Raw genomic sequence first — 24,506 nt, 5'->3', positions numbered from 1 at the left:
TTGCAGGAGAAAGGTCTCAAGGACTTTCCTGTCACACTGGCCTATAACTGCCATCGCCAGACTCAGCATTTTGAGTAGCTAGAATTACAGATATGAACCACTACAGCCAGGATTCATTAACTCTTGTGTGTCATCCTTAGAAATGTGGACTCCATCACCATTATGGTAGGGACAGAAGACAGATGTCACCGGGCAGTAGGCACTGACTGTACTCCCTTTTATACAAGGGCATGCACACACTCAACCTCTGGATTCTTTGACAGGAAGAAACCCAGGGCCAGGGGAGGAAGAGTGCACAGCAGTTACAGCATGGATCCCAATCATTGGCTGAAGATGCTGACATCCTAGTGCCCAAGCAAGACTTGGTATGCTCAGCCCCAGACCCGAGAAACTGGGCATGGGAATGATGGGAAACTGGACTCCCTGACCTAACTCACAGCAGCAGAGAAGGCCAGGATCTAATCCTAGGGTACACTGGAACTCTACCAAAGCCCATCCTGGGCCCAATGGGAGCCAATTAGTGTCCTAGAACACAACTTTGCACTTCCTCTTTGCCTATGTGGGTAGGGGACCTGTGGAAGAGCGGGATTTACCACTGCGGATCACACAGGGTGAGATCTGATGTCGGGCTCCGGGTTGCACCTTGATAGACTGGAACATTCCACAAGAAGGTAGAGATTGATGGGTACACATACTCATCAGCAAGGGTACTAGAGGCAAATTGGAGACTAGAGGCTCCATTGGTCCCTACGTTGGCTTTTGGCAGCAGCAACTCCCCTGGCTGAGTGGACTTAGTGGTAGCATTTGGCTCTTGGAGGGCCAGAGGCAGTAATGCTTAGGGGCTGGAGGTGGTCATCCTTTTGGCTGCTGCAGTTTGTCCTGGGCTGCTGCTCTAGCTACTGGGTAATGAAGGCATGCTTGTGGCATGGAACCAGAATCAGAGCTGAGGGTCTCTGCTGAGGCAGAAGGAGAAGCGGCTTCTGCAAGCAGTGGTTCTGGTACTGGCAGCCTAGGTCTTTCTGCCAACGTGGGTTGTGTGCCCTGTGCCACGAACAGCTGCCTGTTGCCACCCCAGGGATTTAGGAAGCCAATGACTCCTGAGCTTGGACAGATGAGTGCCTTGGGTGTTGGTGCCCCTCTCCCTGCTTCTGGGTCTGCTTTTACTTCAAACCTGGGGATTCTTCTCCCTCCTGCTCCTGCTCTTGCTCCTGTCCCTGTCCTCAGAGGCAGCACTGGGAGTCTTTGCTGCTTCCTATTTATTTTTCCTGATGGGGTAAATTGAGCTCCTAAGGACAGGGATTTGTCCTTTAGATAGAGTCAGATTAGGAAATGTTCCGGATTGTGGGGGAGGAGGGCCCACATTACTTCTGGCATGGATTCCACATCCCACCAGAATCCACCCCACTGAGACAGTCTCATGCTAAAAGGTGAATTTACTTGAGGAAACAGATAGTGTGCTGTCCTGCCAGGGACACAGTGCAGACTTGGGAGCTAACACTGTGACCCCAGCTGTTCTCAAGCTGGGGTTTTAAGGGAAAAAACCATGCAGTCAAGCCAGGCCACACACAGGTGGCCAACGGGATTGTAACAAACACAGAGGGGCTGTATAGTCACATCCAACTACACGCAGGTAACCAATAGGTTTAAAACCTGCTTTCCCACAGAAAGTAGGCCAATATTCTTTTTCATGGATAAGGCTATTCCTCACTGGATGGGCAAGGATGGCTGGGGTGTTTTACTACTGTTTACTTTCAACATTTCCCAGCTGGATGCTACTGGGAACTCCTACCTGCAATGTGTGGATAGGCTCATGGGGCTGGTTTAGTTCTTGTTTATTTTGTCTGGAACAGCGTTAAGAGAAGGAGGAGGAAGTGATGTTAATGGGCTGTGCTTCCTTAAAAATAAATAAAATTTCTCTTTACTGAGTGTGACAAAAAGGAATTCTTTTCCAATGAGAGGGTTTTCTACGTGCTACAGGATTTAGCATTCCGCTGCTGCCTTGGAGGAAGAGTCTGCCAAATTTTCATACAGCCTTTTGTGTTCTACTCTGCGGGAGATACAGAGCCCTGAGATTGGCCTTCTGAGTAGCTAGAAGTACAGTTATGAGCCACTGTGCCTGGGAAAAACATATGTCTGTCGGGGTCTTTCGTCCCCGGTCCCTCTCTACTAGTAGGGCGATGGGGAAAAACACACCCCGACTAGGCCAAGCCGTGAGAGGAAGGGGCTCAATTTCCTCCCGCACCCAGCCTTCTTACCCCGGAGCACGAACAGAGATGCCACACAGCTTCAGCAAGCCAGGAAGATCTCTCTCTTTATTCCCTAATTCCCTCCTCCTTATATTGGGTGAGGGAGCCTATCAGTATACAAGATGGACAGGACAAAAAGGTCCACGTGTTTTATCCCTACTACAAGCCTCAGCAGAAAGATATTAGACATGGCGTTACTCGGCCCCCAACATCTCCCCCGTTTTTATCTTAAAAAAGACAAAACTTAGGATATGTAGGGCTACCACCATATTAGATAGGCTGTGCCTGCCTTAGGTGTCTCAAAGCTCATTCATCTACTTACCAGTCATGGGTAAGTCCTTTTTACTTGGCTCCTGTCTTAGGTCGATAGGCTGGGACATTCCTGTCTTTGACTACCAGCCGTCTATTTAAGCAAATCAGACTTGAGGGGATGCACCTATTTCCATGGGAGCAAACGCCTGTCGCATTAGCATTCACTTTCTGCAATGACTTTGTATTATTTTAGGCAAGCAATATAGACATATTACAATCATAGCGCATAAAAACAAATCCAAACTGACCAATCCTGCCCATCTTTGATCAAGTCCTAAAATAGTCTCTAGTAAAATTAACAAATCATTTAAAATTCAACATGTATCTGATTAACAATAATTATTTGTGTACAGAGAGAAATCATCAAGTTTCAAACTAAACATTAGACAGATTAATTACTCAACTGAAAATGTTATATGGCATCAAGCAAAATCTGGAACAAGCAGCTATACAAAAGGTGCTCATCACCTGCTCCAGAATATTCAATTGTTCTCACAATAAATCAATTCATTGATCAAGCATAACAATTCCAGTCCTCACATGCTGATCAATGGCTTCTGAGATCTACAAAGCAGTATTCATATCATTCTCTGTAGAAACTGCAGTGGCAAGGACAATCCTCGCGGCAGCAACGGCATCTGCAGATGTGGCAATGGCTACCACCATGGTCAGGAAAATACCAAATCTTTTTTACTGATGAGTGGGAAAGCATTCTCCTCTGCCTGTACAGGCACTGGTATATACTGAGGGGCTCTGACTACAATAGCCAGAGAAAACAGGGAAGCATTCCAATATTAACTAGAACAACATTATTAAGAGATTGAAACCAATAGAAAAACAAAGACTATCACATAAGCAAACTGTATAGCAAAGCAATAGAAGAATTAGAAATACTGAAGAAGTAATGGTTAGAGGAAGTGGCCAAGACTGTTCAGGTCCCAGTAGCATGTTCCTCAGTGACATTGATAGGGTCATCATTGCCGCGTGGATTCACTGGAACCGCACTTGTAGAAGAGTCTTCATCTTGACCGACGAGCTTCCGAGGAGTCTCCATCATCCGACATATCAGTCTCTCCGGCACCCAAATGGGACTGTCAGCATCCTGTGGAAAATCAAACACTTCCTCGCCCCCACATGAGGACAGGGTCTGGTCCTTTCCAGTTTCCAGAGGGAATATCTTTCTACAATACTAAAGGTTTATGACTGCTAGAAGGATTAAAATGTCTATCTCCTGCAGAACGTCCTTCAGCATCAAGAGTTAGAAAGTTTAAAGTAAAAAGAGATGTAGCAAGTCTATCCTTGGGAGTCTTCCAATCTCCCCCTTTCTGTTTTAAAAGTAATAATTTTAATGTCTGATGTGCACACTGTACTATCCCTTGTCCTTAAGGATTATAAGGAATACCTGTTTTATGAACAATATTTAAAGTTGTACAAAACTGAGCAAAGGAAGCAGATGTATATGCTGGACCATTATCTGTTTTTATACTTTTAGGCATCCCCATGGATGTACATGCATGCAGCACGTGACATATGACATCCTTAACCTTGTCTCCAGTATGAGAGGAAGCAAATATGAATCCAGAATAGGTATCAATAGACACATGCACATACTATAGAGTACCAAAGCTAGGCACATAACATCCATTTGCCAAATGTGATTGGGTTGTAAACCTTTTGGATTTATACCCAGATGAGGCACTGGAAGGAAAGGAGCACACTTTTGACATTGTCTAACAATCATTCGGGCTTGCTCCTTTGTAATGTTAAAGCGCTAAGAGTCATACTATTAACATGGAATTGAGAATGAAAATGAGTAGCCTGTTCCATTACTGAAAAAATGAAAATAGTTTTAATGGACCTGGCAATCCTGTATGAGCTCATAGATGCCCAATAAAAACAGGATCACTACGTTTCCACAAAATTTTCTCAATTTTTTGTGGCTTAATACATGTATCCATAATTTGATATCCCAAATATAAAATGGAAGGACCTGATTGTACCTTTTCCTCAGCTATATGGAGTCCATGACTCTTTAACATATCCGACATTAAACCAAAAAGTTGTAAAAGTAAATTTAAATTGGGATGTGCTAATAAAATATCATCCATATAATATATTACTATTTCATCAGGATAACTTTCTCTAAGGGGCTTAATAGCTGCATCAATATACACATGACAGATTGTAGGACTGTTAACCATACCCTGAGATAGGACTTTCCATTGACATCTTTGACAAGGACTTTCATTATTTATAGCAGGTACTGAAAAAGCAAACCTTGGAACATCTTTAGGATGTAATGGAATAGAAAAAAAGCAATCCTTAATAATCTGATATCCATTGGAATAGCTACAGGATTTGTACCTTCCAGGTAACCCTGTTTATGCTTCATTGTTCAAGCCCTCTTACCTGGGTAATATCCTGATTCAGGTTTTACTATCCAGGATTCTTTGTCTTCCTTGACAGGTTCTGTGGTAAGATGTACTCCCATTTGCTGTAATATATCTCTGCCCCATAACGTGATAGGCAATGATGCCAACACATAAGTCTGGAAAGTGCCTTTATGTCCCTCCTTATCCTGCCAGGATAAAACTTGAGCACTCTGATCAGGACTTTGTGAAAATCCTAACCCTCTCAACGTGCAATCAGCCTTCTGAAGAGGCCATTGCTTAGGCCAATGTTAAGCATCGATAATGGATATGTCTGCTCCAGTATCAAGGAGACCCTCAATGGTCATTCCTTGCACAAGTAATTTGAGCAGAGGCCTTTTTGAACAATCCTGCGCCCAACAAACCATTTGTTCTTTCCCAGTTGATCCAAATCCCTTGGATTCTCTGTTTTGAGGCATATGCATACCTGGAAATAAGATTAATTGGGCTATTCTATTTCCTGGACTGATGACGGGGATACCACGGGGAGAACTCACCATAATTTTTATTTCACCTGTATAGTCACGATCTATAATCCCTGGAAAGATATGAAGGCCAGAAAGAGTAGGCGAACTACATCCAAGAAGTAAACCTACTGAATTTGGAAGGAGAGGTCCTGACACCCCTGAAGGAATTAATTGATCTCCCATCTCAGGTGTTAATACGAGTCAGGAGGTGGACTAGAGGTCCAATACTGCGCTGCCTGAGGTTTCTCGCACGAGGGAGTCAATGGAAAGAAAGGACTGTGATGAGGAATGGTCTGGATTATGCCTGGAGTACAGCGTACTGGAATCTCCATAGCCCTGTACATTTGTGGGCCCCGAGGCAAAGAGCTCTGCCTTCCATTTTTTGACTCGGGCCTATTTACCAGGTTCTCATTAATATCAGTGACAGGTCTACACTTATTTACCCAATGTTTACCCCTTCTACACTTTGAACAGATCCTTTGCACTGGGGATCTTTCTGTCTTCACCACCGAAGCTCTTTGGAACACCTTATTAGCACATTGCTTCTCAAAATGTCCTAATTGTCCGCAGTGAAAACAAGTTTTTTGTCTAGCTCCCCCTGCAGGGCCCAAGGGAGATACACCCCTCGTGGCTGCCTCAATCACCTGTCCTATGACCACTGCATCATTAATGTCTCTGCAGACTTTTATGTAAACTGATAAATCCTTTTTCCCTTTCCATGGCCTTAAGGCAGCTTGACACCATTTGTTTGCATTTTCAAATGCCAGCTGAAGTATTAATGGCATCGCAGTGTCAGCGTCGCCAAAGACACCACTGGCTGTTTGAATGAGTCTATCTATGAAATCTGCATAAGGCTCGTTAGGTCCCTGAAGAACTTTTGAGAGATTACCTTGCACATCACCAGAACCTTGTAAGGTCTTCCATGCTCTATAGCTGCAGTAGCAATCTGCGCATATGTTCCTGGTTCATACTGAAGCTGTGCCTCTAACGTGGCATACTGACCCTCACCTGTAAGCATCTCAATATTTCTTTGTGGGAAAACGGCTGCAGCATTTCTACGTGCCATTTCTAAAGATAACTCTTGCCAGCCAGTCTTCCAAATCAAATATTGTCCTCCACTCAGCACTGCCTTACATATTTTTTTTCAATCATCGGGAACCAAATTTAAATTTACCAATGAGTCTAACATACTAATAGTGAAAGGCGCTTGGGGTCCATAAGCCATAATGGATTCCTTTAGCTGATTAACAGTTTTAATATCTATTGGTTGATGAAATCTCACCCGATTTTGATCCTCAAACACTGGAAAATCCCATCCATCCCCCATTTCTAATGCTTCTACTCGTTTAGTAACTTGTGGATGGATTGGGTGAGGCTAGCTGTTGGCTCCTCCCACGGAGGCGCAGATGGCTGAACTATGGGCAGCGGCTCCTTATTTTGTAATTCCGCACCTGAGCACAGGCTTTCTAAATCGCTACCACTTAATTCTTCCCCCTCCTGCTTACTCATTTCTCTCTCAAATATTCCTTCAAGCGTCTCTGCGCTTCTTTTCACCTGTTTTTTAACTGGTTCTTTGGACGAAAGTAAGCATTCCCGATTAAGTTGCCACATAGGAAATGTTCCTTGGGGGAGGTCTCCCTGTTTCAGCGCTTTCTCCAAATCTAATTTATGTAAATCCCATTGCGGCACATTAAGAAGTCATTCCTTTAAAAACCAAGGACTTACTTTTGCTATCATATCCACATAAGTCTCAACCGTGGTTTCTTTTACTGCAGTACCATTAGCTTTAAGTAAATCTTTTATAACTCTAACCATTCAGTACTTAGAAACATCTGAACCCATTATTCCAACTTTTTTTTTTGTTTGTTTGTTTTGTTTTATTTTTTATCAAAACTCCTTTCACACACACATTCGCAGTCATTCCAGTCTGAACCCATTCGGTTCTATTCTAAAATCTCTTTACACACATTCGTTCCCTTTTATACACACATTCGCGGTCGTTCCAGTCTGAACCCATCTCAGTTCTATTCCAAAATTCTTTCACACACACATTTGCGGTCTTTCCGGTCTGAACTTATTTGGTTCTTTTCTAAAATAGCATCGCCCTTACTCTGCTCTGGCCAGAGACTCCCGCGAGGTTCCTCCCTACCTGGGACATTGCCTCACCCTCTGCGAGGTTACTCCCTACCATGCCCTAAGTGACCTGTGCTTCGGAGGTGATCTGGGAATAATTATTGCCTTGCCCTCCACGAGGTTCCTCCCTACCATACCTGAAGTGACCTGCACTTCGGAGGTGATCTGGGAATCTGTTAAAATTATTTAGTTGCAGCTTTTTTGGGGGAGGGTTGCCTTCTTTATGTTTTTTTCACGTTTCTCTGGTTTTTCAGTCTTTTTCTTTTTAAGCACTCTCATGCCCTTTCATGCCTCTTTTGTGCCCATCGTTGGGCGCCAGTATGTCGGGGTCCTTCATCACTGGTCCCTCTCTACTAGTAGGGGGATGGGGAAAAACACACCCCAACCAGGCCAAGCAGCGAGAGGAAGGGGCCCAATGTCCTTCCGCACCAAGCTTTCTTATCCCGGAGTATGAACAGAGATGCCACGCAGCTTCAGCAAGGCAGGAAGATCTCTCTCTCTTTATTCCTTAAATCCCTCCTCCTTATATTGGGTGAGGGAGCCTATCAGTACACAAGATGGACAGGACAAAGAGGTCCACATGTTTTATCCCTACTACAAGCCTCAGCAGAAAGTTATTAGACATGACATTATTCGGCCCCCAACATATATCCATAATCCTAGCCACTCAGGAGTCTGAGATCTGCTGAGCCCGGTTCAATGCTCATCCGGTCAGTAAAATCTGGAAGAGTCTTATCTCTAATTAACCACTATAACTCAAAAACTGAAACTGTGGCTCAAGGGGAAGGGCAGTAGTGTTGAACTGAAGAACTCAGGGACAGTGCCCAGGCTTAGAGTTCATGTTCCACAATCAACAAAAAAGAAAGAAAGAAAGAGAGAGAGAGAGAGAGAGAGAGAGAGAGAGAGAGAGAGAGAGAGAGAGAAAGAGAGAGAGAGAGAAAGAAAGAAAGAAAGAAAGAAAGAAAGAAAGAAAGAAAGAAAGAAAGAAAGAAAGAGAAGCAGGTTGTTCTCATATTCATCCTCTGCACTTTCTATGGCTTTTGCAACTTTTTCCTGTTATGAGCATGGATATTCTACATGGTATATGTTTTAAAAATTAAAATTTTTCCACTACAATTACGATCCTATTTTACTGGAGCCATGTCATTTTTTTTTGCCAGTCCTGGGCTTTAGCTCAGGGATGAGCCTAGTTTACTTAGTGCATTTTATGTCAGTTGAAATGGAGTGAAAGCCTGAACTTTTCTTCAGAAACTTTTGATGAATTGTAATTTAAGGGGTCAGGAGTGTGACATAATGATCTAGTGACAGAGTCCTTGCCTAGCTTTCATGAACCCCTTAGTTCGATTCTTCAGTACTTCGTATAGAATAAACGCTGAAAGTGTTGCTATGGTTCAAGTGCTAGAACCCTAACGTTGAAGTAAAATGTGTTCAAGGACAGTTCCCAGGCCCTAAGTTCAAGCTCAAGGACTGGAATATATTCATATTCATATTCATATACATATACGTGTGTGTATTAATACAATACATTGCCATTTTCTGTGCACTTGTCCTGGTTCTTGATGTCAAACTGTGGGCACTGCCTAAAATCTTCTTTTGCTCAAATCTAATGTTCTACCTGTTGTATCCCTTAACCTACATCTTCACTTCCAGCTGTTTTTCTTTAGGGTTTTGGTTTTGTTTTGTTTTTTGTTGTTGGTGATTTTTTTTTTGTATATCAGAGTCTCCCAGACTTTCTTGCTGTACCTGAATTCAATCTGCAATCCTCAGATTTTTTTTGCGAGTTCTGTTGTTTGAACTCTGCTTGAGCACTATCCTGAACCTAAGATCTTAAGCTCAAGGCTACTGCATTACACAGGGGCCTGGGCACTGCCCTGAGCTCTTGAACGCCGGACTACTGCCATTGTCTTGAGCCAAACCCTACTTTCCATCTTTCTACAGGTTAATTGGAGATAAGAGTGTCAGGTCTCTGGGGCCGGGAGTTTGGCCTAGTGGTTAAAGTGCTTGCCTAGCATGCATGAAGAGCCGGGTTCGATTCCTCAGTACCACATATAGAAAAAAGCCAGAAGTGGTGCTGAGGCTCAAGTGGTAGAGCTCTAGCCTTGAGAAAGTCCAAGGACAAGGCTCAGGCCCTGAGCTCAAGCCCAGGACTGGCAAAAAAAAAAAGAGTGTCCGGTCCTTTTGTGCCCAGGCTGGCTTTGAATCTTGATCCACAGATCTCAGCCTCTTGAGTAGGTAGGATTACAGGTGTGAACCACTGTGACAGTTTTATTTTTGTTGCCAGTTGTAGTACTCAAATTCAGGGCCTGAGCACTTCCCTTGGTCTTTCTCAAGGCTAGAGTTCTACTCCTTTAGCCACAGCACTACTTCTGGCTTTTTCTAGGTATGTGGTACCCAAGAATCGAACCTGGGTCTTCTTGCATGCTAGGTAAGTACTTAACAGTAGGCCAAACTCCTAGTCCAATTCTCAGATTTTGGAATAGCTAGAATAATACAGCCATGAGACACCAGAGGACAATTACAATGCCCTCTTTTCAATACAAATGAGATTTATAAGTATAATATATATATACAATATATATTGCATGTATATACATTTGTGAATGTGTATATATAAATATATGTGTGTGTATATATACAATATATTATTGAATACAAATAAAATAAACCAAAATAGGAAATTTTAGATTTTTTTTGTGTGTGTGTGGGGGTCATGTGGCTTGAAATTGGTCTGGAATCTCTCCTTGAGCTCTTCAGCTCAAGGCTTCAGCTGTATCTGAAAACCAAGTCCCACTTCCTCTTTTCTAGAAGTTAATTGGAGATAAGAGCCTCAGTCATTTTGGTACCAAGGAATTGAACCCAAGTTGTCATGCATACTAGGAAAGGACTCTATCACTAGGCCTAACTCCTGGCTTTTCCTTTTCTTTTCTTCTTTTTTTTTTACCATGCTTTATTTTGCACTTTATTTGTTTTCATATATACTTATTATAATTAATAGAAGGGTTCCATTACATTCACCAGATAAAAGGTACATTACCTCATAAATATTGATACCCTTTCTCATGTCTTGGTCTCCATTTCCCTCCCCCGACCCCTGTTCCTCATCTTGTTTTCCCTTTCCCTGTCCAATTTCAAATAATCAAATAAGCATATATACAATATATCAGAAAACAAGATAAAATGCTGTAACAATATGAGATAACCACGGGGCAGCAAAAGAGATGAGAGATAACATAGTTCATTAACTGCCCTTGCCTTTTCTTTAATAATTTCTTCAGCTTACTTCTGTACTGTTTCCTCACAGGGGTTTCATAGAGCACAGAATATCATATCCATAGCTCTTCAAAAAGAGAGTGGTTTGGGGAAATCTGGGTGAATGTGGGTAGAAAAATGAAGTTTGGGGTAGGTCTATGCTGATGTGAAGCTTGATTGATTGCCTCAAACCAGTCTGTTCTTTCTTTTCATTTTGTATGGCCTATGTTGTTTTGAATTCCTACCTCTTGTCTGATCCTAGAAGTTCCTCTCAGTAAATCTAGTCTACATGTCAAGGGTAGCAAAGACTTATCTTCCCAAACTCATCCATTGCACTGTGAAATAAATGTTTTGTTCGTTTGTTTTTTTTTGTCAGTTGTGGGGTTTGAACTCTGGGTCAGGGTGCTGTCCCTGAACACTTCAGTTCAATACTAACACTCTACCACTGGAGCTACAGTGCCACTTTTGGTTTTCTGGTGGTTAATTGGAGATGAGTCCCACAGATTTTAGTTCTGGGGCTGGCTTATACCTCAATCCTCAAATCTCAGCCTCCTGAGTAGCTAGGACTAGAGCGTGAGCCACCACACCTGGCTGGAATAAATCTCTTGTTTCATTCCCTTTCATCTGAGATCCTATGCTTCTCTCTTAAAGGCTTATTATGATTTCTTTTTTTACGGTCAGTTGTGAGGCAGGACTCTGGGCCTGGGATCTGTCCCTGAGGCCTTCAGCTCAAGACTACCACCCTACCCTTTGAGCCACAGTGGCACTTCTGCTTTCCTAATAGTTAAATGGAAATAAGAGTCTCTTGGACTTTAGTATACAGGCTGGCTTGAAACATGATGCTCATATCTTAGTCTAAAAAGCTAGGATTATAAGTGTGAGCCATCAAGTCCAGCTTATTATTGTTTTCTTTTTTTTTGTGGATCATGGACGTTGAACTAGGCCTGGGAGCTGTCCCTGTGGTCTTCATCTCAAGGCTACTCCCCTACACTTGGGCTTGGGAATTGTCCCTGAGTTGTTTACCTCGATTCTACCACCCTACCCTTGAGCCAACCTCCATTTCCAGTTCTCTAGATTTTATTATGAAATAAGAGTCTCAGATCCTTGTGTGCCATGGCTGGATTTAAACCTTGATGCTCAGATTTCAGCCTCCTGAGTAGCTAGAATTACACGGGTGAGCCACCATTTTCAGCTTTAATATGATTCTTTACGCACAGCATAATTAGGAAATATTGTGTAAGAAACAGTCACACCTGATATTCAGCCTTTGAGTTTTTGGTTTCTCATTGCCTTTTTTTGTGAACCTGAGCTATTCCACATGAAAATGAAGATCATAAATTGACTTGAAGTTGACAACAGCTATAAAACAAACTAATAATTTCTTTACTTAAAAGAAAATTCCTCAGTGGCAAGAGAGATTATGCAAAAAGCAGGATGCTTTCAAGATTAGCTGTGCAGGGTAATTTTCCTTGCTCAAGGTTACATTTTGGATATACTTCTTCCTAAGTGTTTTATTGTTTATACCAGTGTAAAGAGAACTGACTCTCCTTACATTATTTCTTTTTTCTTTTGTTTTTTTTTTTGGGGGGGGGTTGTTTTTTTGTTTTTTTTGACTTTTTTATTGTAATTAGTAAAAGGGTTACATGATATTTGCCAGATAGAAGGTGCATTAATTCACATACATTGATACCCTTTCACATGTCTTGGTACCCGTTTAACTCCCCCCAACACCCCCCACCCGTCTTGGTTTTCCCCCTTTCCCTATCAAATTTCAAATATCCAAATAAAAATAAATTCACTATATCAGATAACAAAGTGAGATACTATACCAATATGAGATAACCAAGGGACAGCAAAGGAGATGAGAGACAACATAGTACATTAAGAACAATTATTCATTATATGGCTTTTGTTTCACTATCCTGGAGGTCCTTTCAATTAGCTTCACATCATATGTCCTTATGTATCAAGATTTTGCTCTATTGCAAATCTCTGCTAGTAGAGCCCAAGATTTCTACTGATTATGACGAATGAGGGAAACCATTGAGCCTATGTTCCTTTGAGTCTGGCTTACTTCACTTAATACGATTTTTTCTAAGTCTTTCCATTTCCTAACAAATGGGGAGATGTCATTCTTTCTGACAGCTGTATAAAATTCCATTGTGTACAAATATGACAACTTGTTGATCCACTCATCAACTGAGGGACATCTAGGTTGGTTCCATATCTTTGCTATGGTGAATAGTGCTGCAATGAACATTGTTCTGCTAGTGGGTTTAGTATGTCCTTGTTTCTGGATGGTTGGGTAGATGCCAAGTAGTGGAATTGCTGGGTCATAGGGGAGTTCTATGTTTAGCCTTTTGAGGCACTGCCACACTGCTTTCCATAGTGGTTGAACGAGTTTGCACTCCCACCAACAGTGTAGTAGTGATCCCTCCTGGCCACATCCCCTCCAGCATCTGTTGTCATTCGTTTTTCTGATCCTGGCCATTCTAGCTGGAGTGAGGTGGAATCTTAGAGTTGTTTTGATTTGCATTTCTTTTATGACCAGAGATGTTGAGTATTTCTTCAGGTGTCTATAGGCCATTTTTGTTTCTTCTTCAGAGAAGACTCTCTTTAAGTCTTTGGCCCATTTTTTAATGGGATGGTTGTTACTTTGGAGGTTAGTTTTGGAGTGATTCAATTTTTTGAGTTGTTGATATATTTTAGATATGAGGCCTTTGTCCGTTGTTTGGTTGGTGAAGATCTTCTCCCACACTGTAGGCTTCCTGATTAGTTTAGTAGCTATGTCCTTTGCCATCCAAAAGCTCTGCAGTTTAATGCAGTCCCACTTATCCAGGCTTTTTCTGATTTGTTGTGATTCTTGGTCCTTATTAAGAAAGTTTCGACCTGTGCCAAGGAGGCCTAGTGTATCTCCTATTCCTTCCTGTAAAGTTTTCAGTGTGTCAGCTTTTACCTCCAGGTCTTTGATCCATTTGGAGTTAATTCTAGTGCAAGGTGACAAAGAAGGATCCAGCTTTAGTTTTCTGCAGGTGCTTAACCAGTTCTGCCAGCACAACTTGTTGAAGAGGCTGTCTTTCTTCCATTCTATTTTTTTGGCTCCCTTGTCAAAGATTAGGTGGCCATAGGTCTGTGGTTTAATATCTGGGTTCACAGTTCTATTCCATTAGTCTTCAGGCCTGTTCCTGTGCCAGTACCAAGCTGTTTTGAGAATTATAGCTCTGTAATAGAGTCTAAAGTTTGGAATTGAAATTGCTCCAGCGCTGTTCTTTCTGCTACGAAGTGTTTATGCTATATGGTGTCTTTTATTATTCCATATGAAATTTTGGATTGCCTCTTCTATTTCTTTAAAGAATGACATTGGTATGTTAATGGGTATTGCATTGAATTTGTAGATAGCTCTTGGCAAGATTGTCATTTTCACAATGTTGATTCTTCCAATCCAGGAGCATGGGTGGTTTTTCCATTTCCTTAGTTCTGCTTTAATTTCCTTTTTTAGGGTTTTAAAGTTTTCGTCAAAAAGGTCCTTTACATTCTTAGTTAAGCTAATTCCTAGGTACTTTATTTTCTTTGAGGCTATTATGAAAGGAGTTCTTTCCTGATTATTGCTTCGTTCCTCTCACTGTTGGCATAAAGCAAGGCAGTTGATTTTTGAGGGTTGATTTTATAGCCTGCTACCCTTCCAAAGCTTTGGATCAGCTCAAGGAGCTTGGGAGTAGAGTCTATACGATCCTTTAAATACAGAATCATGTCATCTGCAAAGAGGGATAGTTTTATTTCCTCTTTCCCTACTTGGATCCCCTTTATGCTTGCTTCTTGCCTTATTGCACTGGCTAGGAATTCTAGTACTATGTTAAAGAGGAGTGGAGAGAGTGGGCATCCTTGTCTGGTTCCTGATTTTAGAGGGAATGGCTTTAGATTTTCACCATTAAGTGTAATACTAGCAGTAGGTTTCTCATACACAGCCTTTATTACATTGAGGAATGTTCCATGGATTCCTAGTTTCTTTAGAGCTTTTAACATAAAGGGGTGTTGGATCTTGTCAAATGCCTTTTCCGTGTCTATTGAGACAATCATGTGATTTTTGTCTTTGCTCCTGTTGATGTCTTGAATTATATTAATTGATTTGCGTATGTTGAACCAGCTTTGCTTCCCTCTGATGAATCCAGTTTGATCATAGTGTATAATTTTTTTGATGAGTTGTTGTAACGGTTGGCCAGTATTTTGTTGAGAAGTTTTGCATCGATGTTCATCAAAGATATAGGTCTATAGTTCTCTTTCTTTGATGAATCTCTGTCTGGTTTGGGGATGAGGGTTATACTGGCTTCATAGAATGAGTTTGGTAAGGAACCTTCATTTTCAATTTCGTTGAAGAGCTTGAGGAGTATTGGTGTGAGCTCTGCTTTGAAGACCTTATAGAATTCAGCCGTGAATCCATCTGGCCCTGGGCTTTTCTTAGGTGGAAGTTCTCTAATTGCCATTTCTATTTCAGAGCTTGAAATAGGCCTGTTGAGTTGGCTTAGTTCTTCTTGGTTCAGTGTGGGTATGTTAATATTGTCTAGGAAGTCATCCATTTCATCTAGATTCTCAAATTTGTTGGCATAAAGTTTTGAGAAGTATTCCCTCGTGATATTCTGGATCTTGGTAATTTCTGTCGTGATATTACCATTTTCATCTGTGATTTTGTTTATTTTGATATGCTCTCTTCTTTTTTTGGTAAGATTTGCTAAGGGCTTGTCAATTTTGTTAATTCTTTCAAAGAACCACTCCTTGTTTTGTTGATTCTTTCTATAGTTTTTTTGGATTCCAAATCATTTAATTCTGCTTTGATTTTAATTATTTGCTTTCTTCTACTGGGATTAGGGTTGGTTTGTTGCTCTTTTTCCAGGAGCTTAAGGTGGGACATTAACTTGTTGGTTTGCAATTTTTCCAACTTGTTGTTGTAGGCACTCAGCGCTATAAATTTTCCTCTGAGTACTGCCTTTGCTGTGTCCCAAAGGAGTTGGTATTTTGTGTGCTCCTTACTGTTAAATTTCATAAACTGTTGGATTTCTGTTCTGATCTCTTCGATGACCCATTGGTGATTCAACAATGTGTTGTTCAGTCTCCATGAGTTACAGGGTTTTCGTTGGTGGAGATGTGTGTTCAGTTCCAGTTTGATGCCTTTGTGGTCTGAGAGTGTGCATGGAATAATTTCTGTGTTTCTGAATCTGTCCAGGTTTGTTTTATGGCCTAAGATGTGATCTATTTTGGAAAATGTTCCATGTGCTGCTGAGAAAAACGTATATTGTGTTGTTGCTGGGTGGAATATTCTGCAGATGTCTGTTAGATCTAGTTGGTCTATATAGTTGTTCAGTTCTAAGGTTTCTCTGTTGAGTTTTTGCCTTGTTGATCTGTCCATAGGTGAAAGTGGTGTGTTAAAGTCACCGACAATCACTGTATTTCGATCTATGTATGGTTTCAGTGTAAGTAAAGTTTGCTGGATGAAGTTTGGAGCTCCGGGATTGGGTGTGTAAATATTTAGGATCGTTATGTCTTCCTGGAGGAAAGATCCCTTTAGTAGTATGTAGTAACCTTCTTTGTCTTTTTTTTACTAATTTTGGTTTGAAGTCTATTTTATCTGATATGAGGATGGTAACTCCAGCCTGTTTATGGGGGCCGTTAGCTTGATAGAGTTTATTCCAACCTCTCACTTTTAAAAGATGCTTGTTTTTTGGGGTAAGATATGTCTCTTGAAGACAGCAGAACGAGGGCTCTTGCTTTTGGATCCAACTAGACAGCCTATGCCATTTAATTGGAGAGTTGAATCCATTGATATTGAGAGTTAGGATTGAGAGATGTTTATTAGGTCCTACCATTTTTAAAAGCTTTTATTTGGGCCTGTGTCTTGACAGTTCTTGTGGTCCTTAGGTGGTATGCTGTTTAGGTGCCATTTCTTTCCCTATATTGCCTTTATTTTGGTTTTCTATGTATAGAACATCTTTCAGAATTCTCTGTAGTGTTGGTTTTGTTGCGACATATTGTTGCAGCTTTTCCCTGGAATGGAATGTTTTTATTGTTCCCTCAGTTATGAATGAGAGCTTAGCTGGGTACAGTATTCTTGGTTGGTAGTTATTTGACTTAAGGGCATGACATATATGCTTCCAGTCACTTCTTGCTTGCATGGTCTCTGCTGAGTAATCTGGGGTTATTCTGATTGGTTTTCCTTTATAGGTTACTGAACCCTTTTCCCTGGCTGCCTTTAGGATCCTTTGTTTGGTTTCTATTGATCCAGTTCGGATTACGATGTGGCAGTGAGATGTTCTTTTCTGGTCAGGTCTGTTTGGGGTTCTAAAAGCTTCTTGTATCTGGATGGGTCTGCCCTTCTGGATATCTGGGAAATTCTCTGAGATGATTCCCTGAAGTATATTTCCAATACCATTGACCTCTTTCTCCAGACCCTCCTCAATACCAATTAGCCTTAAATTAGGCTTCCTAATTGTATCTTGGACCTCCTGAAGCACTCTCTCATTTTTCCTAGAATTGGATTGACTCATTTTCTGTTCTTTCTCTATAATAACTAAATTATCTTCAGCCCCGGAAATTCTCTCCTCTGCATTGTCTAACCTGCTATCAAAGCTATCTACTTTATTTTTCATCTCCCTTGCTACTAATTGCTCATTTTTGATGCCTTGCTCTCTTCTTTTAGATCGTGTATGGATTTCTTTAGCTCCTTGATTTCCATTTGAGTGGTTAGCTCAGTAGCTTTATTTTCTTTGAACATTTGCTGGAGTTCGGTCACCTTTTTATTTGTGGATACTATGAATTCATCCATCTTTCTTTGAACAGCCTTTATTTTGGCTTCCTTTATGGCTCCTTCTTTTTCACTTATCACCTTGTTTATGGTTTCCTCTTGTTCAGATATGGCTTCCTCCCTTATCTCTTTCTTTATATTTTCACATTTTTCATTATTGATATTTATCAATTGCATTTGTACAGCACTTGGAAGACTCTCCTCTAGGCTTGCCAGTGACTGTTCCATTGGGTGTTTACATTGGGTGGGGGAGGTGGGAGGTGTTGTTTCTTGATTTGACATTTTTCTTGAGTTTCTTCTTCTGCCCATTTGAAAATGGGAGCAAGATTAATACTAAACACGATTATAGTTTTTCAGATATAACCAACCTAGACCTCTGTAGCTGGCATACTCTAGATGTTCACAAGTTTTGATTGGTGTTATCACTCTTTCTTTTTGTGCAGTTAACGACTAGTCTAATTATTCACTGATAAGCGATTTATATCCAAAACAATAAGCCTCTCAATCCAATCTCTATTGTCTTTAAGTCCCTCTGAGCCTAGAGAATAATTAAACACCTAGATATACAATGTTGCTCAACAGCCATCAAGTGTAGATCTATGCAGTATAAGGGTTGAAATAGGAGCAGAGGTCCAGAGATAGAAAAATAGAATGAGAGAGGTCAGGGGGTAAGTAGGTAGAGTATTTGAGTACAAAGTTTGGAAAGTATTAGAATAGAACTTATGTGTTGCTGCGCGACTAGCTCTTAGCCCAACCAGTGGCCTCACAGTGGACCATGGGATGGATCTGCGAGCTTCCGTCTGAGCGCGGTTGGGGGACGTTTTCCTGTGCTGCTTCCAGGGGCGGCCCCAAGCCAAGGGTGTGGGGATTGAGAGTTTCAGGAGCTCTCAGCAGGAGCAGCAGGAGACCCCTCTGTTCCCAGGGGCGGGGCCCAGCTGGGGACGTGGCTCCAAGGGCGGAGCTGCGCCTTTTTGGTTCTCAGAAGGGGAGCTTGGCTGCTGGTTGGCCCTTCAGATCTCTGCTGTGTTTCCATTGCTTTGTCAGAGTCTGTGACTGTGGGGGGCCCCTTGGTGGTGTCTTGCTCAGGATTCCCAGCTGGAGGATACCCCACTCGTTAATTGAGGGGGGGCAGATGCTGGCTCCTATTTACCCGCACCCCCTACCCACTGTAGTAAGGCAGGGCCTCAAAGCCCTCCACTCTCCAGATCCAGTGGCCTGGGAGAGGAGCCTGATGGGCGGGTGGGAGCTGGGACAGCTCCGCCTCCCCTGGTGGGGTACTGAGTCTTAGGGTCCGCCCGCTTGTCAGTCTCCAGTCAGAGGGCTGGGGGTTGAGCCCGTTGGGCAGGTGGGAGTTGGGACAGCCCAGCCTCCCTTGGTGGGGTGCTGGGTCTTATGGGTAGCCCGCCTGTCAATCTCCAATCAATGGCCAGAGGGAGGGGGCTGTTGAGGGGAGGGACAGGATTCTAAATTCCTTGCCCCCCTGCTCCTGCCAGTCTTTCTCGGCGGGGTGTTGGGGTCTGAGTTAAGTTCTATTGCTTGGCACCCGCTCTGCTTTCCCGATGTGTTTGGGGGTGCGCTGTATTTCTCACGCCTCTGCGTCCATCTGCGGGTGCTCCACAGTGGTAGGGAGTCTTTAACTCCCCTTGGGTCTCCGCCGCCGCCTGCCTGTGTTCTGCGTCTGGGTTCAGCTGCTTGCTGTTCTGGTTCTGCGTCTGGGTTCTGCTGCTTCCGCCGTTCGCTGGCCCGGTTCTGTGCTGGTTTCTGCAGCTGTTGGGCTCGCAGCCTGGTGCCCTCCACTGCCGCCGCTTTTCGTGGGTTAGAGCCGGTGCCCGCCCCCGCTTTCCCAGCGTGAAGCCGGTGCCAGCTCAAGCCGCTTTTCGTGGCTTGGTCGGGCACCAGCTGCCGCTTTCCGCTTTGGGGAGAGGTGGGGGAGGGGTCCTCGCGTTCCGAATTCTTTGAGAAAGTTGGATGTGAGCTTTATCTGGATTTCTTTTCCGGTTTGATTCCTTCTCCGTTGCTTTTTGAGTTTGTTGTTGTGGATTTCTTTAGAAAGTTGGCTCGTGGGACTCCCTGGTTCTCTCTTTTTGTCAGAGAAAGCTAAGCAGTGTCCCTATTGTCTTGGCGCATCTTCCTTCTCCTTACATTATTTATAAATTGTAAATTTATCACAAATGTTTGCCTTAACCCTGGTTCTGGATTTTTTCCCCTGAGCTCTTCAATTCTATGCTACCACCGTACCCCTGGAGCCAGAGCACAACTTCCTATTTTCTAGTGGTTAATTGGAGATAAGAGTCTCTGGATCTTGCGGCCAGGAGTTTGGTCTAGTGGTAGAATGCTTGCCTAGCATGCACAAAGACCAGGGTTCGATTCCTCACTACCACATACACAGAAAAGCCAGTATTGGTGCCGTGGCTCAAGTGGTAGAGCACTAATCTTGAGAAATGTCCAAGGGTAGTGCTGGGACCCTGAGTGTCCGCAGAACTGGCAAAAAAAGTGTCTAAGGATCCTCATTGCCTAGGCTGTCTTTGAAATGCAATCCTCAGATCTCAGCCTCCTCAGTAGCTAGGATTACATGAATGAGTCACAGGCTCACCCCACCCGCACTTTAAGGATCTTGTTGATTAGAAAATTGAGATCTGGTATTTTAAGACTCAAAGCAGTGGTTACTGGCTTAGAAAAAGGGCATCCAGTTTGGGGGTATTCTTTGCCTTGGCTCCATTTTGGCGACAAGTATTAGAAATTTATATGTGAAGGTCTATTGGTTTCAGAAAATTTGTCTGTCTAAAACCACTTGTGTATTTAGGTATCAAGAGAAGAGGACTGGGAAAACCTAGAAGTCCACACATGGTGGAAGACAATAAATAAGCTGGCATGGAGACACTTCATCTAAATCTGGTGAGATGGATATACTAGACCGTCTTCATCCAGTCTCTTTTCCTTGCAAACTGACACTGGAAATCTGATGTAGATGATGTGATTCTTATTTCTAGAAATAGATCCTTGGGAAACTTTTAAAGAGGGTTCAAAAAGATTTATCTGAGTGATGTAATTTGGTTTCAATACTATTTGGTAATTGGTTATAGTTTTTAAAAAGAGGCACTTGCTAAGCCTGTAATTCTTGGTACAGTGTTGGTCCTTTACATTTTCTTTTTCATTAGTGGGTCATGGGAGGTGAACTCTTGGCTTGGGCACTGTCCCTGATCTCTACAACTCCAGGCTATCACCCTTCCCTGGAGCTAAGGCCCAGGAATAAGACTCTCCTGTTTTACCGCACTCCTCAGATCCTTGCCTCCTGAGTAGCTAGGATTACAAGAGTGAGCCAACATGCCTGGCACCAATTATATATAGTCAAAATTTAAATCACAGCGTCCAGTTTAACCTGCCTGACCCAACCTGCATGTGGTAATTACTTTTGAAAGCTCAGCCCCACTGAAGCTTGGGGCTGTTTCCGACCAGTTCCAAGATGGAAAGCAGTCTCTGTGCAGCTATTAAAATGACTCCTAACTGTATTCACTGAGTGCTATTGACTTTAATGCTGTCGGTTTGAATCCTTCCTCAATGGCTTGGATTTAACATAATTATCTCACCCTGCAATCATAACATTTCTGGTCTCAATCATTGGGAATATGAAGACTTAGCACTAATTGAGCACTAATTAAGGAGTATTTTCAGTAATATCTAGTTTTAGTGCAGGTGTAATATGTTTTCATTGGTTTCAGTTATTGAATTGTTTTTATACATGCAGTTGTTCTACAAATGCTGCATGTATATTTACAATGGACTTGCTTTTATAAAACCTATCTCTAATAAACTGTGGATTCATCTTTAGTGAAGAGTATAATTCCCAACTTCAGCCATTAAATATTCTTCTCCTGTAAGAAGGATATATGCTTTTCCATCCCATGTATAATTTTTTTCATGTATTTTTATTGTAATTAATAGAAGAGTTACATTATATTCATCATATAGAAGGTGCATTACCTCACAAACATTGATACCCTTTATAATGTTTTGTTTCCCATTTCTCTCCCCCCCTGCCCCTGCCTCCTGTAATTTTTTTTGTGTGTGTGACACTTGAACTCTGGGCGTAGGCTTTGTCCCTGAGCTCTTCAGCTCGAGGCTACTTCTCTACCCCTTGAGCCACTGCTCTAATTCTGGTTTTCTGCTGGTTAATTGGAGTTCTCATGGACTAAAAAGTCTATTGGACTGTTTAATGTCAGGTCTTGCTTTGAACTGCAATCCTCAGGTCTCAGTTTCCTCAGTAGCTAGAATTATAGGGCTAAGCCACTGCACCTGGAGTTGTGTAATGTTTTGATTAGGAGAATATGGGGCAAAATCACACAGGTTCTTTCCTGACCACTTCATTTGCCTTCTCTGCCATCCATGCTTCCAGAATCTTCTGTTCAATGTCAACAGCAGGAAAGAATGGAAGAAGCTCTGGTGTATTGCTTTTTATTTCTCACCTTGTTTTTTACATTGTATTTTACGACTCTAATCTTGTCTAAGAATTAAAAACTGAAAAACAGAGTCAGCTTTGAAAACATGCTCAGAAGCCAGATAAAGATGGTTTCTGGCTTTAGCCGATTATAACATCTTACATTCTGTCTAAGTTAGTGCAGATTTGCTTCAGTTTTTTCTAGTTTTTTTTAATGTGAGAAAAAGTAGTCACACGTTATGTAATTCAATTACATCTATTGGTTTCCTTCATTGTTACCTTGATTTGTAGTGAATTTTATCAAAAGTTTCACTATCAACCCATCAGAGATCACATCATCATGCCAAACATTAAATGATGTTACTAAACTTTTACTGCAGTTACTGAAATAGTGTGGTCAAACACAACTTTAAATGTTCTGGAGGAATGAGTTAGCTATTTGTCCTTAAATTATTCTCCATACAGACATTTGAAGTGGTTTGTTTACTTGAAAGTTCTTTACTTGATGGTATAGTTTATGCTATTTCTAGAAATCCTTTCTTTTTCCTTTTTGTCAGTCTCAGAGCTTGGACTCAAGGCCTGGCCTCTGTCCTTTGTCTTATTCAATACTAGAGCTCTACCACTTGAACACCAGCACCATTTCTGGCCTTTTCTATGTATGTGCTACCGAGGAATCAAACCTGTTTTTTGTTTCTTTTTTCTTTTTGCCTGCCCGGGTCTTGACCTCAGGGCCTGAGCACTGTGCTTGGCCTTTCCCAAGACTAGAGCTCTGCCACTTGAGCCACAGCACCACTTTTGGCTTTTGTTTTCTATGAATGTGTTTCCAAGGAATTCAACCTCAGTCTTTGTGAGTGCTAGGCAAGAACTCTACCACTGGGCCAAACTACCAGCTCCAAATTCCCTCCTTTTTCTTTCCGATGGTGTCCTCACAAGTTTTTCATTGACTTATTTTTCTCTTTAGTCTGTTTCCTTTCTCTCCTGTGTGTATCTATTTTTTCTCTTTTTCTCAGTCCCTCTTTCCTCCATATATGATTTTTTTTCTTTTTCTTTTGTGGGTCATGTTCTTGATATCTGGGCTTGGGTAGTGTCCCTGAGCTCTTCAATTAAAGGCTACCACCTTACCCCTTTAGCCACAGTCCCACTTTCTATTTTCTAGTGATTAATTGGGAGATAAGAGTCTCAGGTTTTTAGTGCCCTGGATGGTTTTGAACTGTGATCCTCAGATCTCAGCCTACTGAGTAGCTAGGATTACATTAGGGAGCTACTGAGACCAACATAAATGAAAATCTTATTTAAAAAATATTTTAAGCACCTTCCACGTATCTTCTTTATTGTAGCATGTAGGCAATGTTCACAAAAGTTTGTGCTAGCAGTTCTTTTGCTTTGGAAGGAGGCATCAGGCTACAGATGATCAGCCTTCATCTCTGGAAATTTAATAACAAAATTGACTAACATAGCATGTTTTTAGGCTACTTACTTTTTTTAGTATGTTTTGATTTTGGGACCTAAGTCAAACCTTGTAAGGACTAAATCGATCATTAGCTGCCTTCTTGAGTACTGCTATTCTCTTTAATACTCACCTGGAAATTATGCTTTTTGAAGATCAACTGATTCAGTTTGTATTCCCTGTGATGTCCTGTATATTTTGATTGCTTCAGAGGGCACTTTTTCATAGTAGCTCCAAATGACTTTTTCAGTGAGGCAGAATATGAAAATGCAGAAATTATTTGTTTCCTTCTTTGTTACCTTGATTTGTACTGAATTTTATCAAAGTGAGATGAAAGTACTCTTTCAGACATTTATTATAACTAATGTTGTCATGCCAGATTATAAGCTCCTTAGAATTTTAGCTTTTCTCTATTCCTAGCGCTATAAATGTGTTCTGATGTGTTAGGGAAACTTGTATTGGTAATTGCCTACTTAATATAGGTCAAACTATGTCTATTTTGAGTTTTCTTTCATCCACTATATGGATAACACAGAAAGCTCCTAATAGTTTATGTAAGACAAAAGCATACATGTAGAAGAATGAACTTCCAGAATTGAAGTGCTCTTGATACCGTGCTAATTACTTGATAGAAATGTGCCATTGCAGGAGATGGTTTCCTTTGGTGATGTGGATGTGGATTTCAGCTGTGAGAAGTGGCAGGCCCTTAGCGTTGCTCAGAGGACCCTGTATAGAGATGTAATGCTGGAGAACAACAGAAGCATGCTGTTACTGGGTGAGCAAAATCACCTTATTTAGAAAGAACAAGTGATTTGATTTTAGTGGATAGGTGAATTTTTACCACACTTTTATTTCTATTTAGATGTAATATTCCTGACCATGGGAAGTATCATTTTTTTCTTTCTTTTTAAATTTTTCTTATTGTTGTTGATGTGGTTGTTGTTGGTGGTGGTGATCATTGGGTAGTATCTCTGGGATTTGGCAGCATCCTTCAG

General features: G+C 41.7%; 1 protein-coding gene across 1 annotated transcript in view; it reads right to left on the bottom strand.

Annotated features, from left to right (window-relative positions):
• Positions 1-6,792: 6,792 nt before the first annotated feature.
• Positions 6,793-24,506, bottom strand: part of LOC150039737 (uncharacterized) — an 87,541-nt gene continuing 69,827 nt past the window's right edge. Inside the window, 1 exon segment of the mRNA XM_090327601.1 lies at positions 6,793-7,025. Coding sequence (XP_090183727.1) covers positions 6,793-7,025 — 233 coding nt within the window.

This window comes from Megascapheus bottae, unplaced genomic scaffold (assembly GCF_031878675.1).
Source record: "Megascapheus bottae isolate mThoBot1 unplaced genomic scaffold, mThoBot2.hap1 HAP1_SCAFFOLD_45, whole genome shotgun sequence".
Classification (NCBI taxonomy): Eukaryota; Metazoa; Chordata; class Mammalia; order Rodentia; family Geomyidae; genus Megascapheus; species Megascapheus bottae.
The sequence above is the reverse complement of the archived record's forward strand: the minus strand, read 5'-3'. Positions and strand labels throughout refer to the sequence as shown.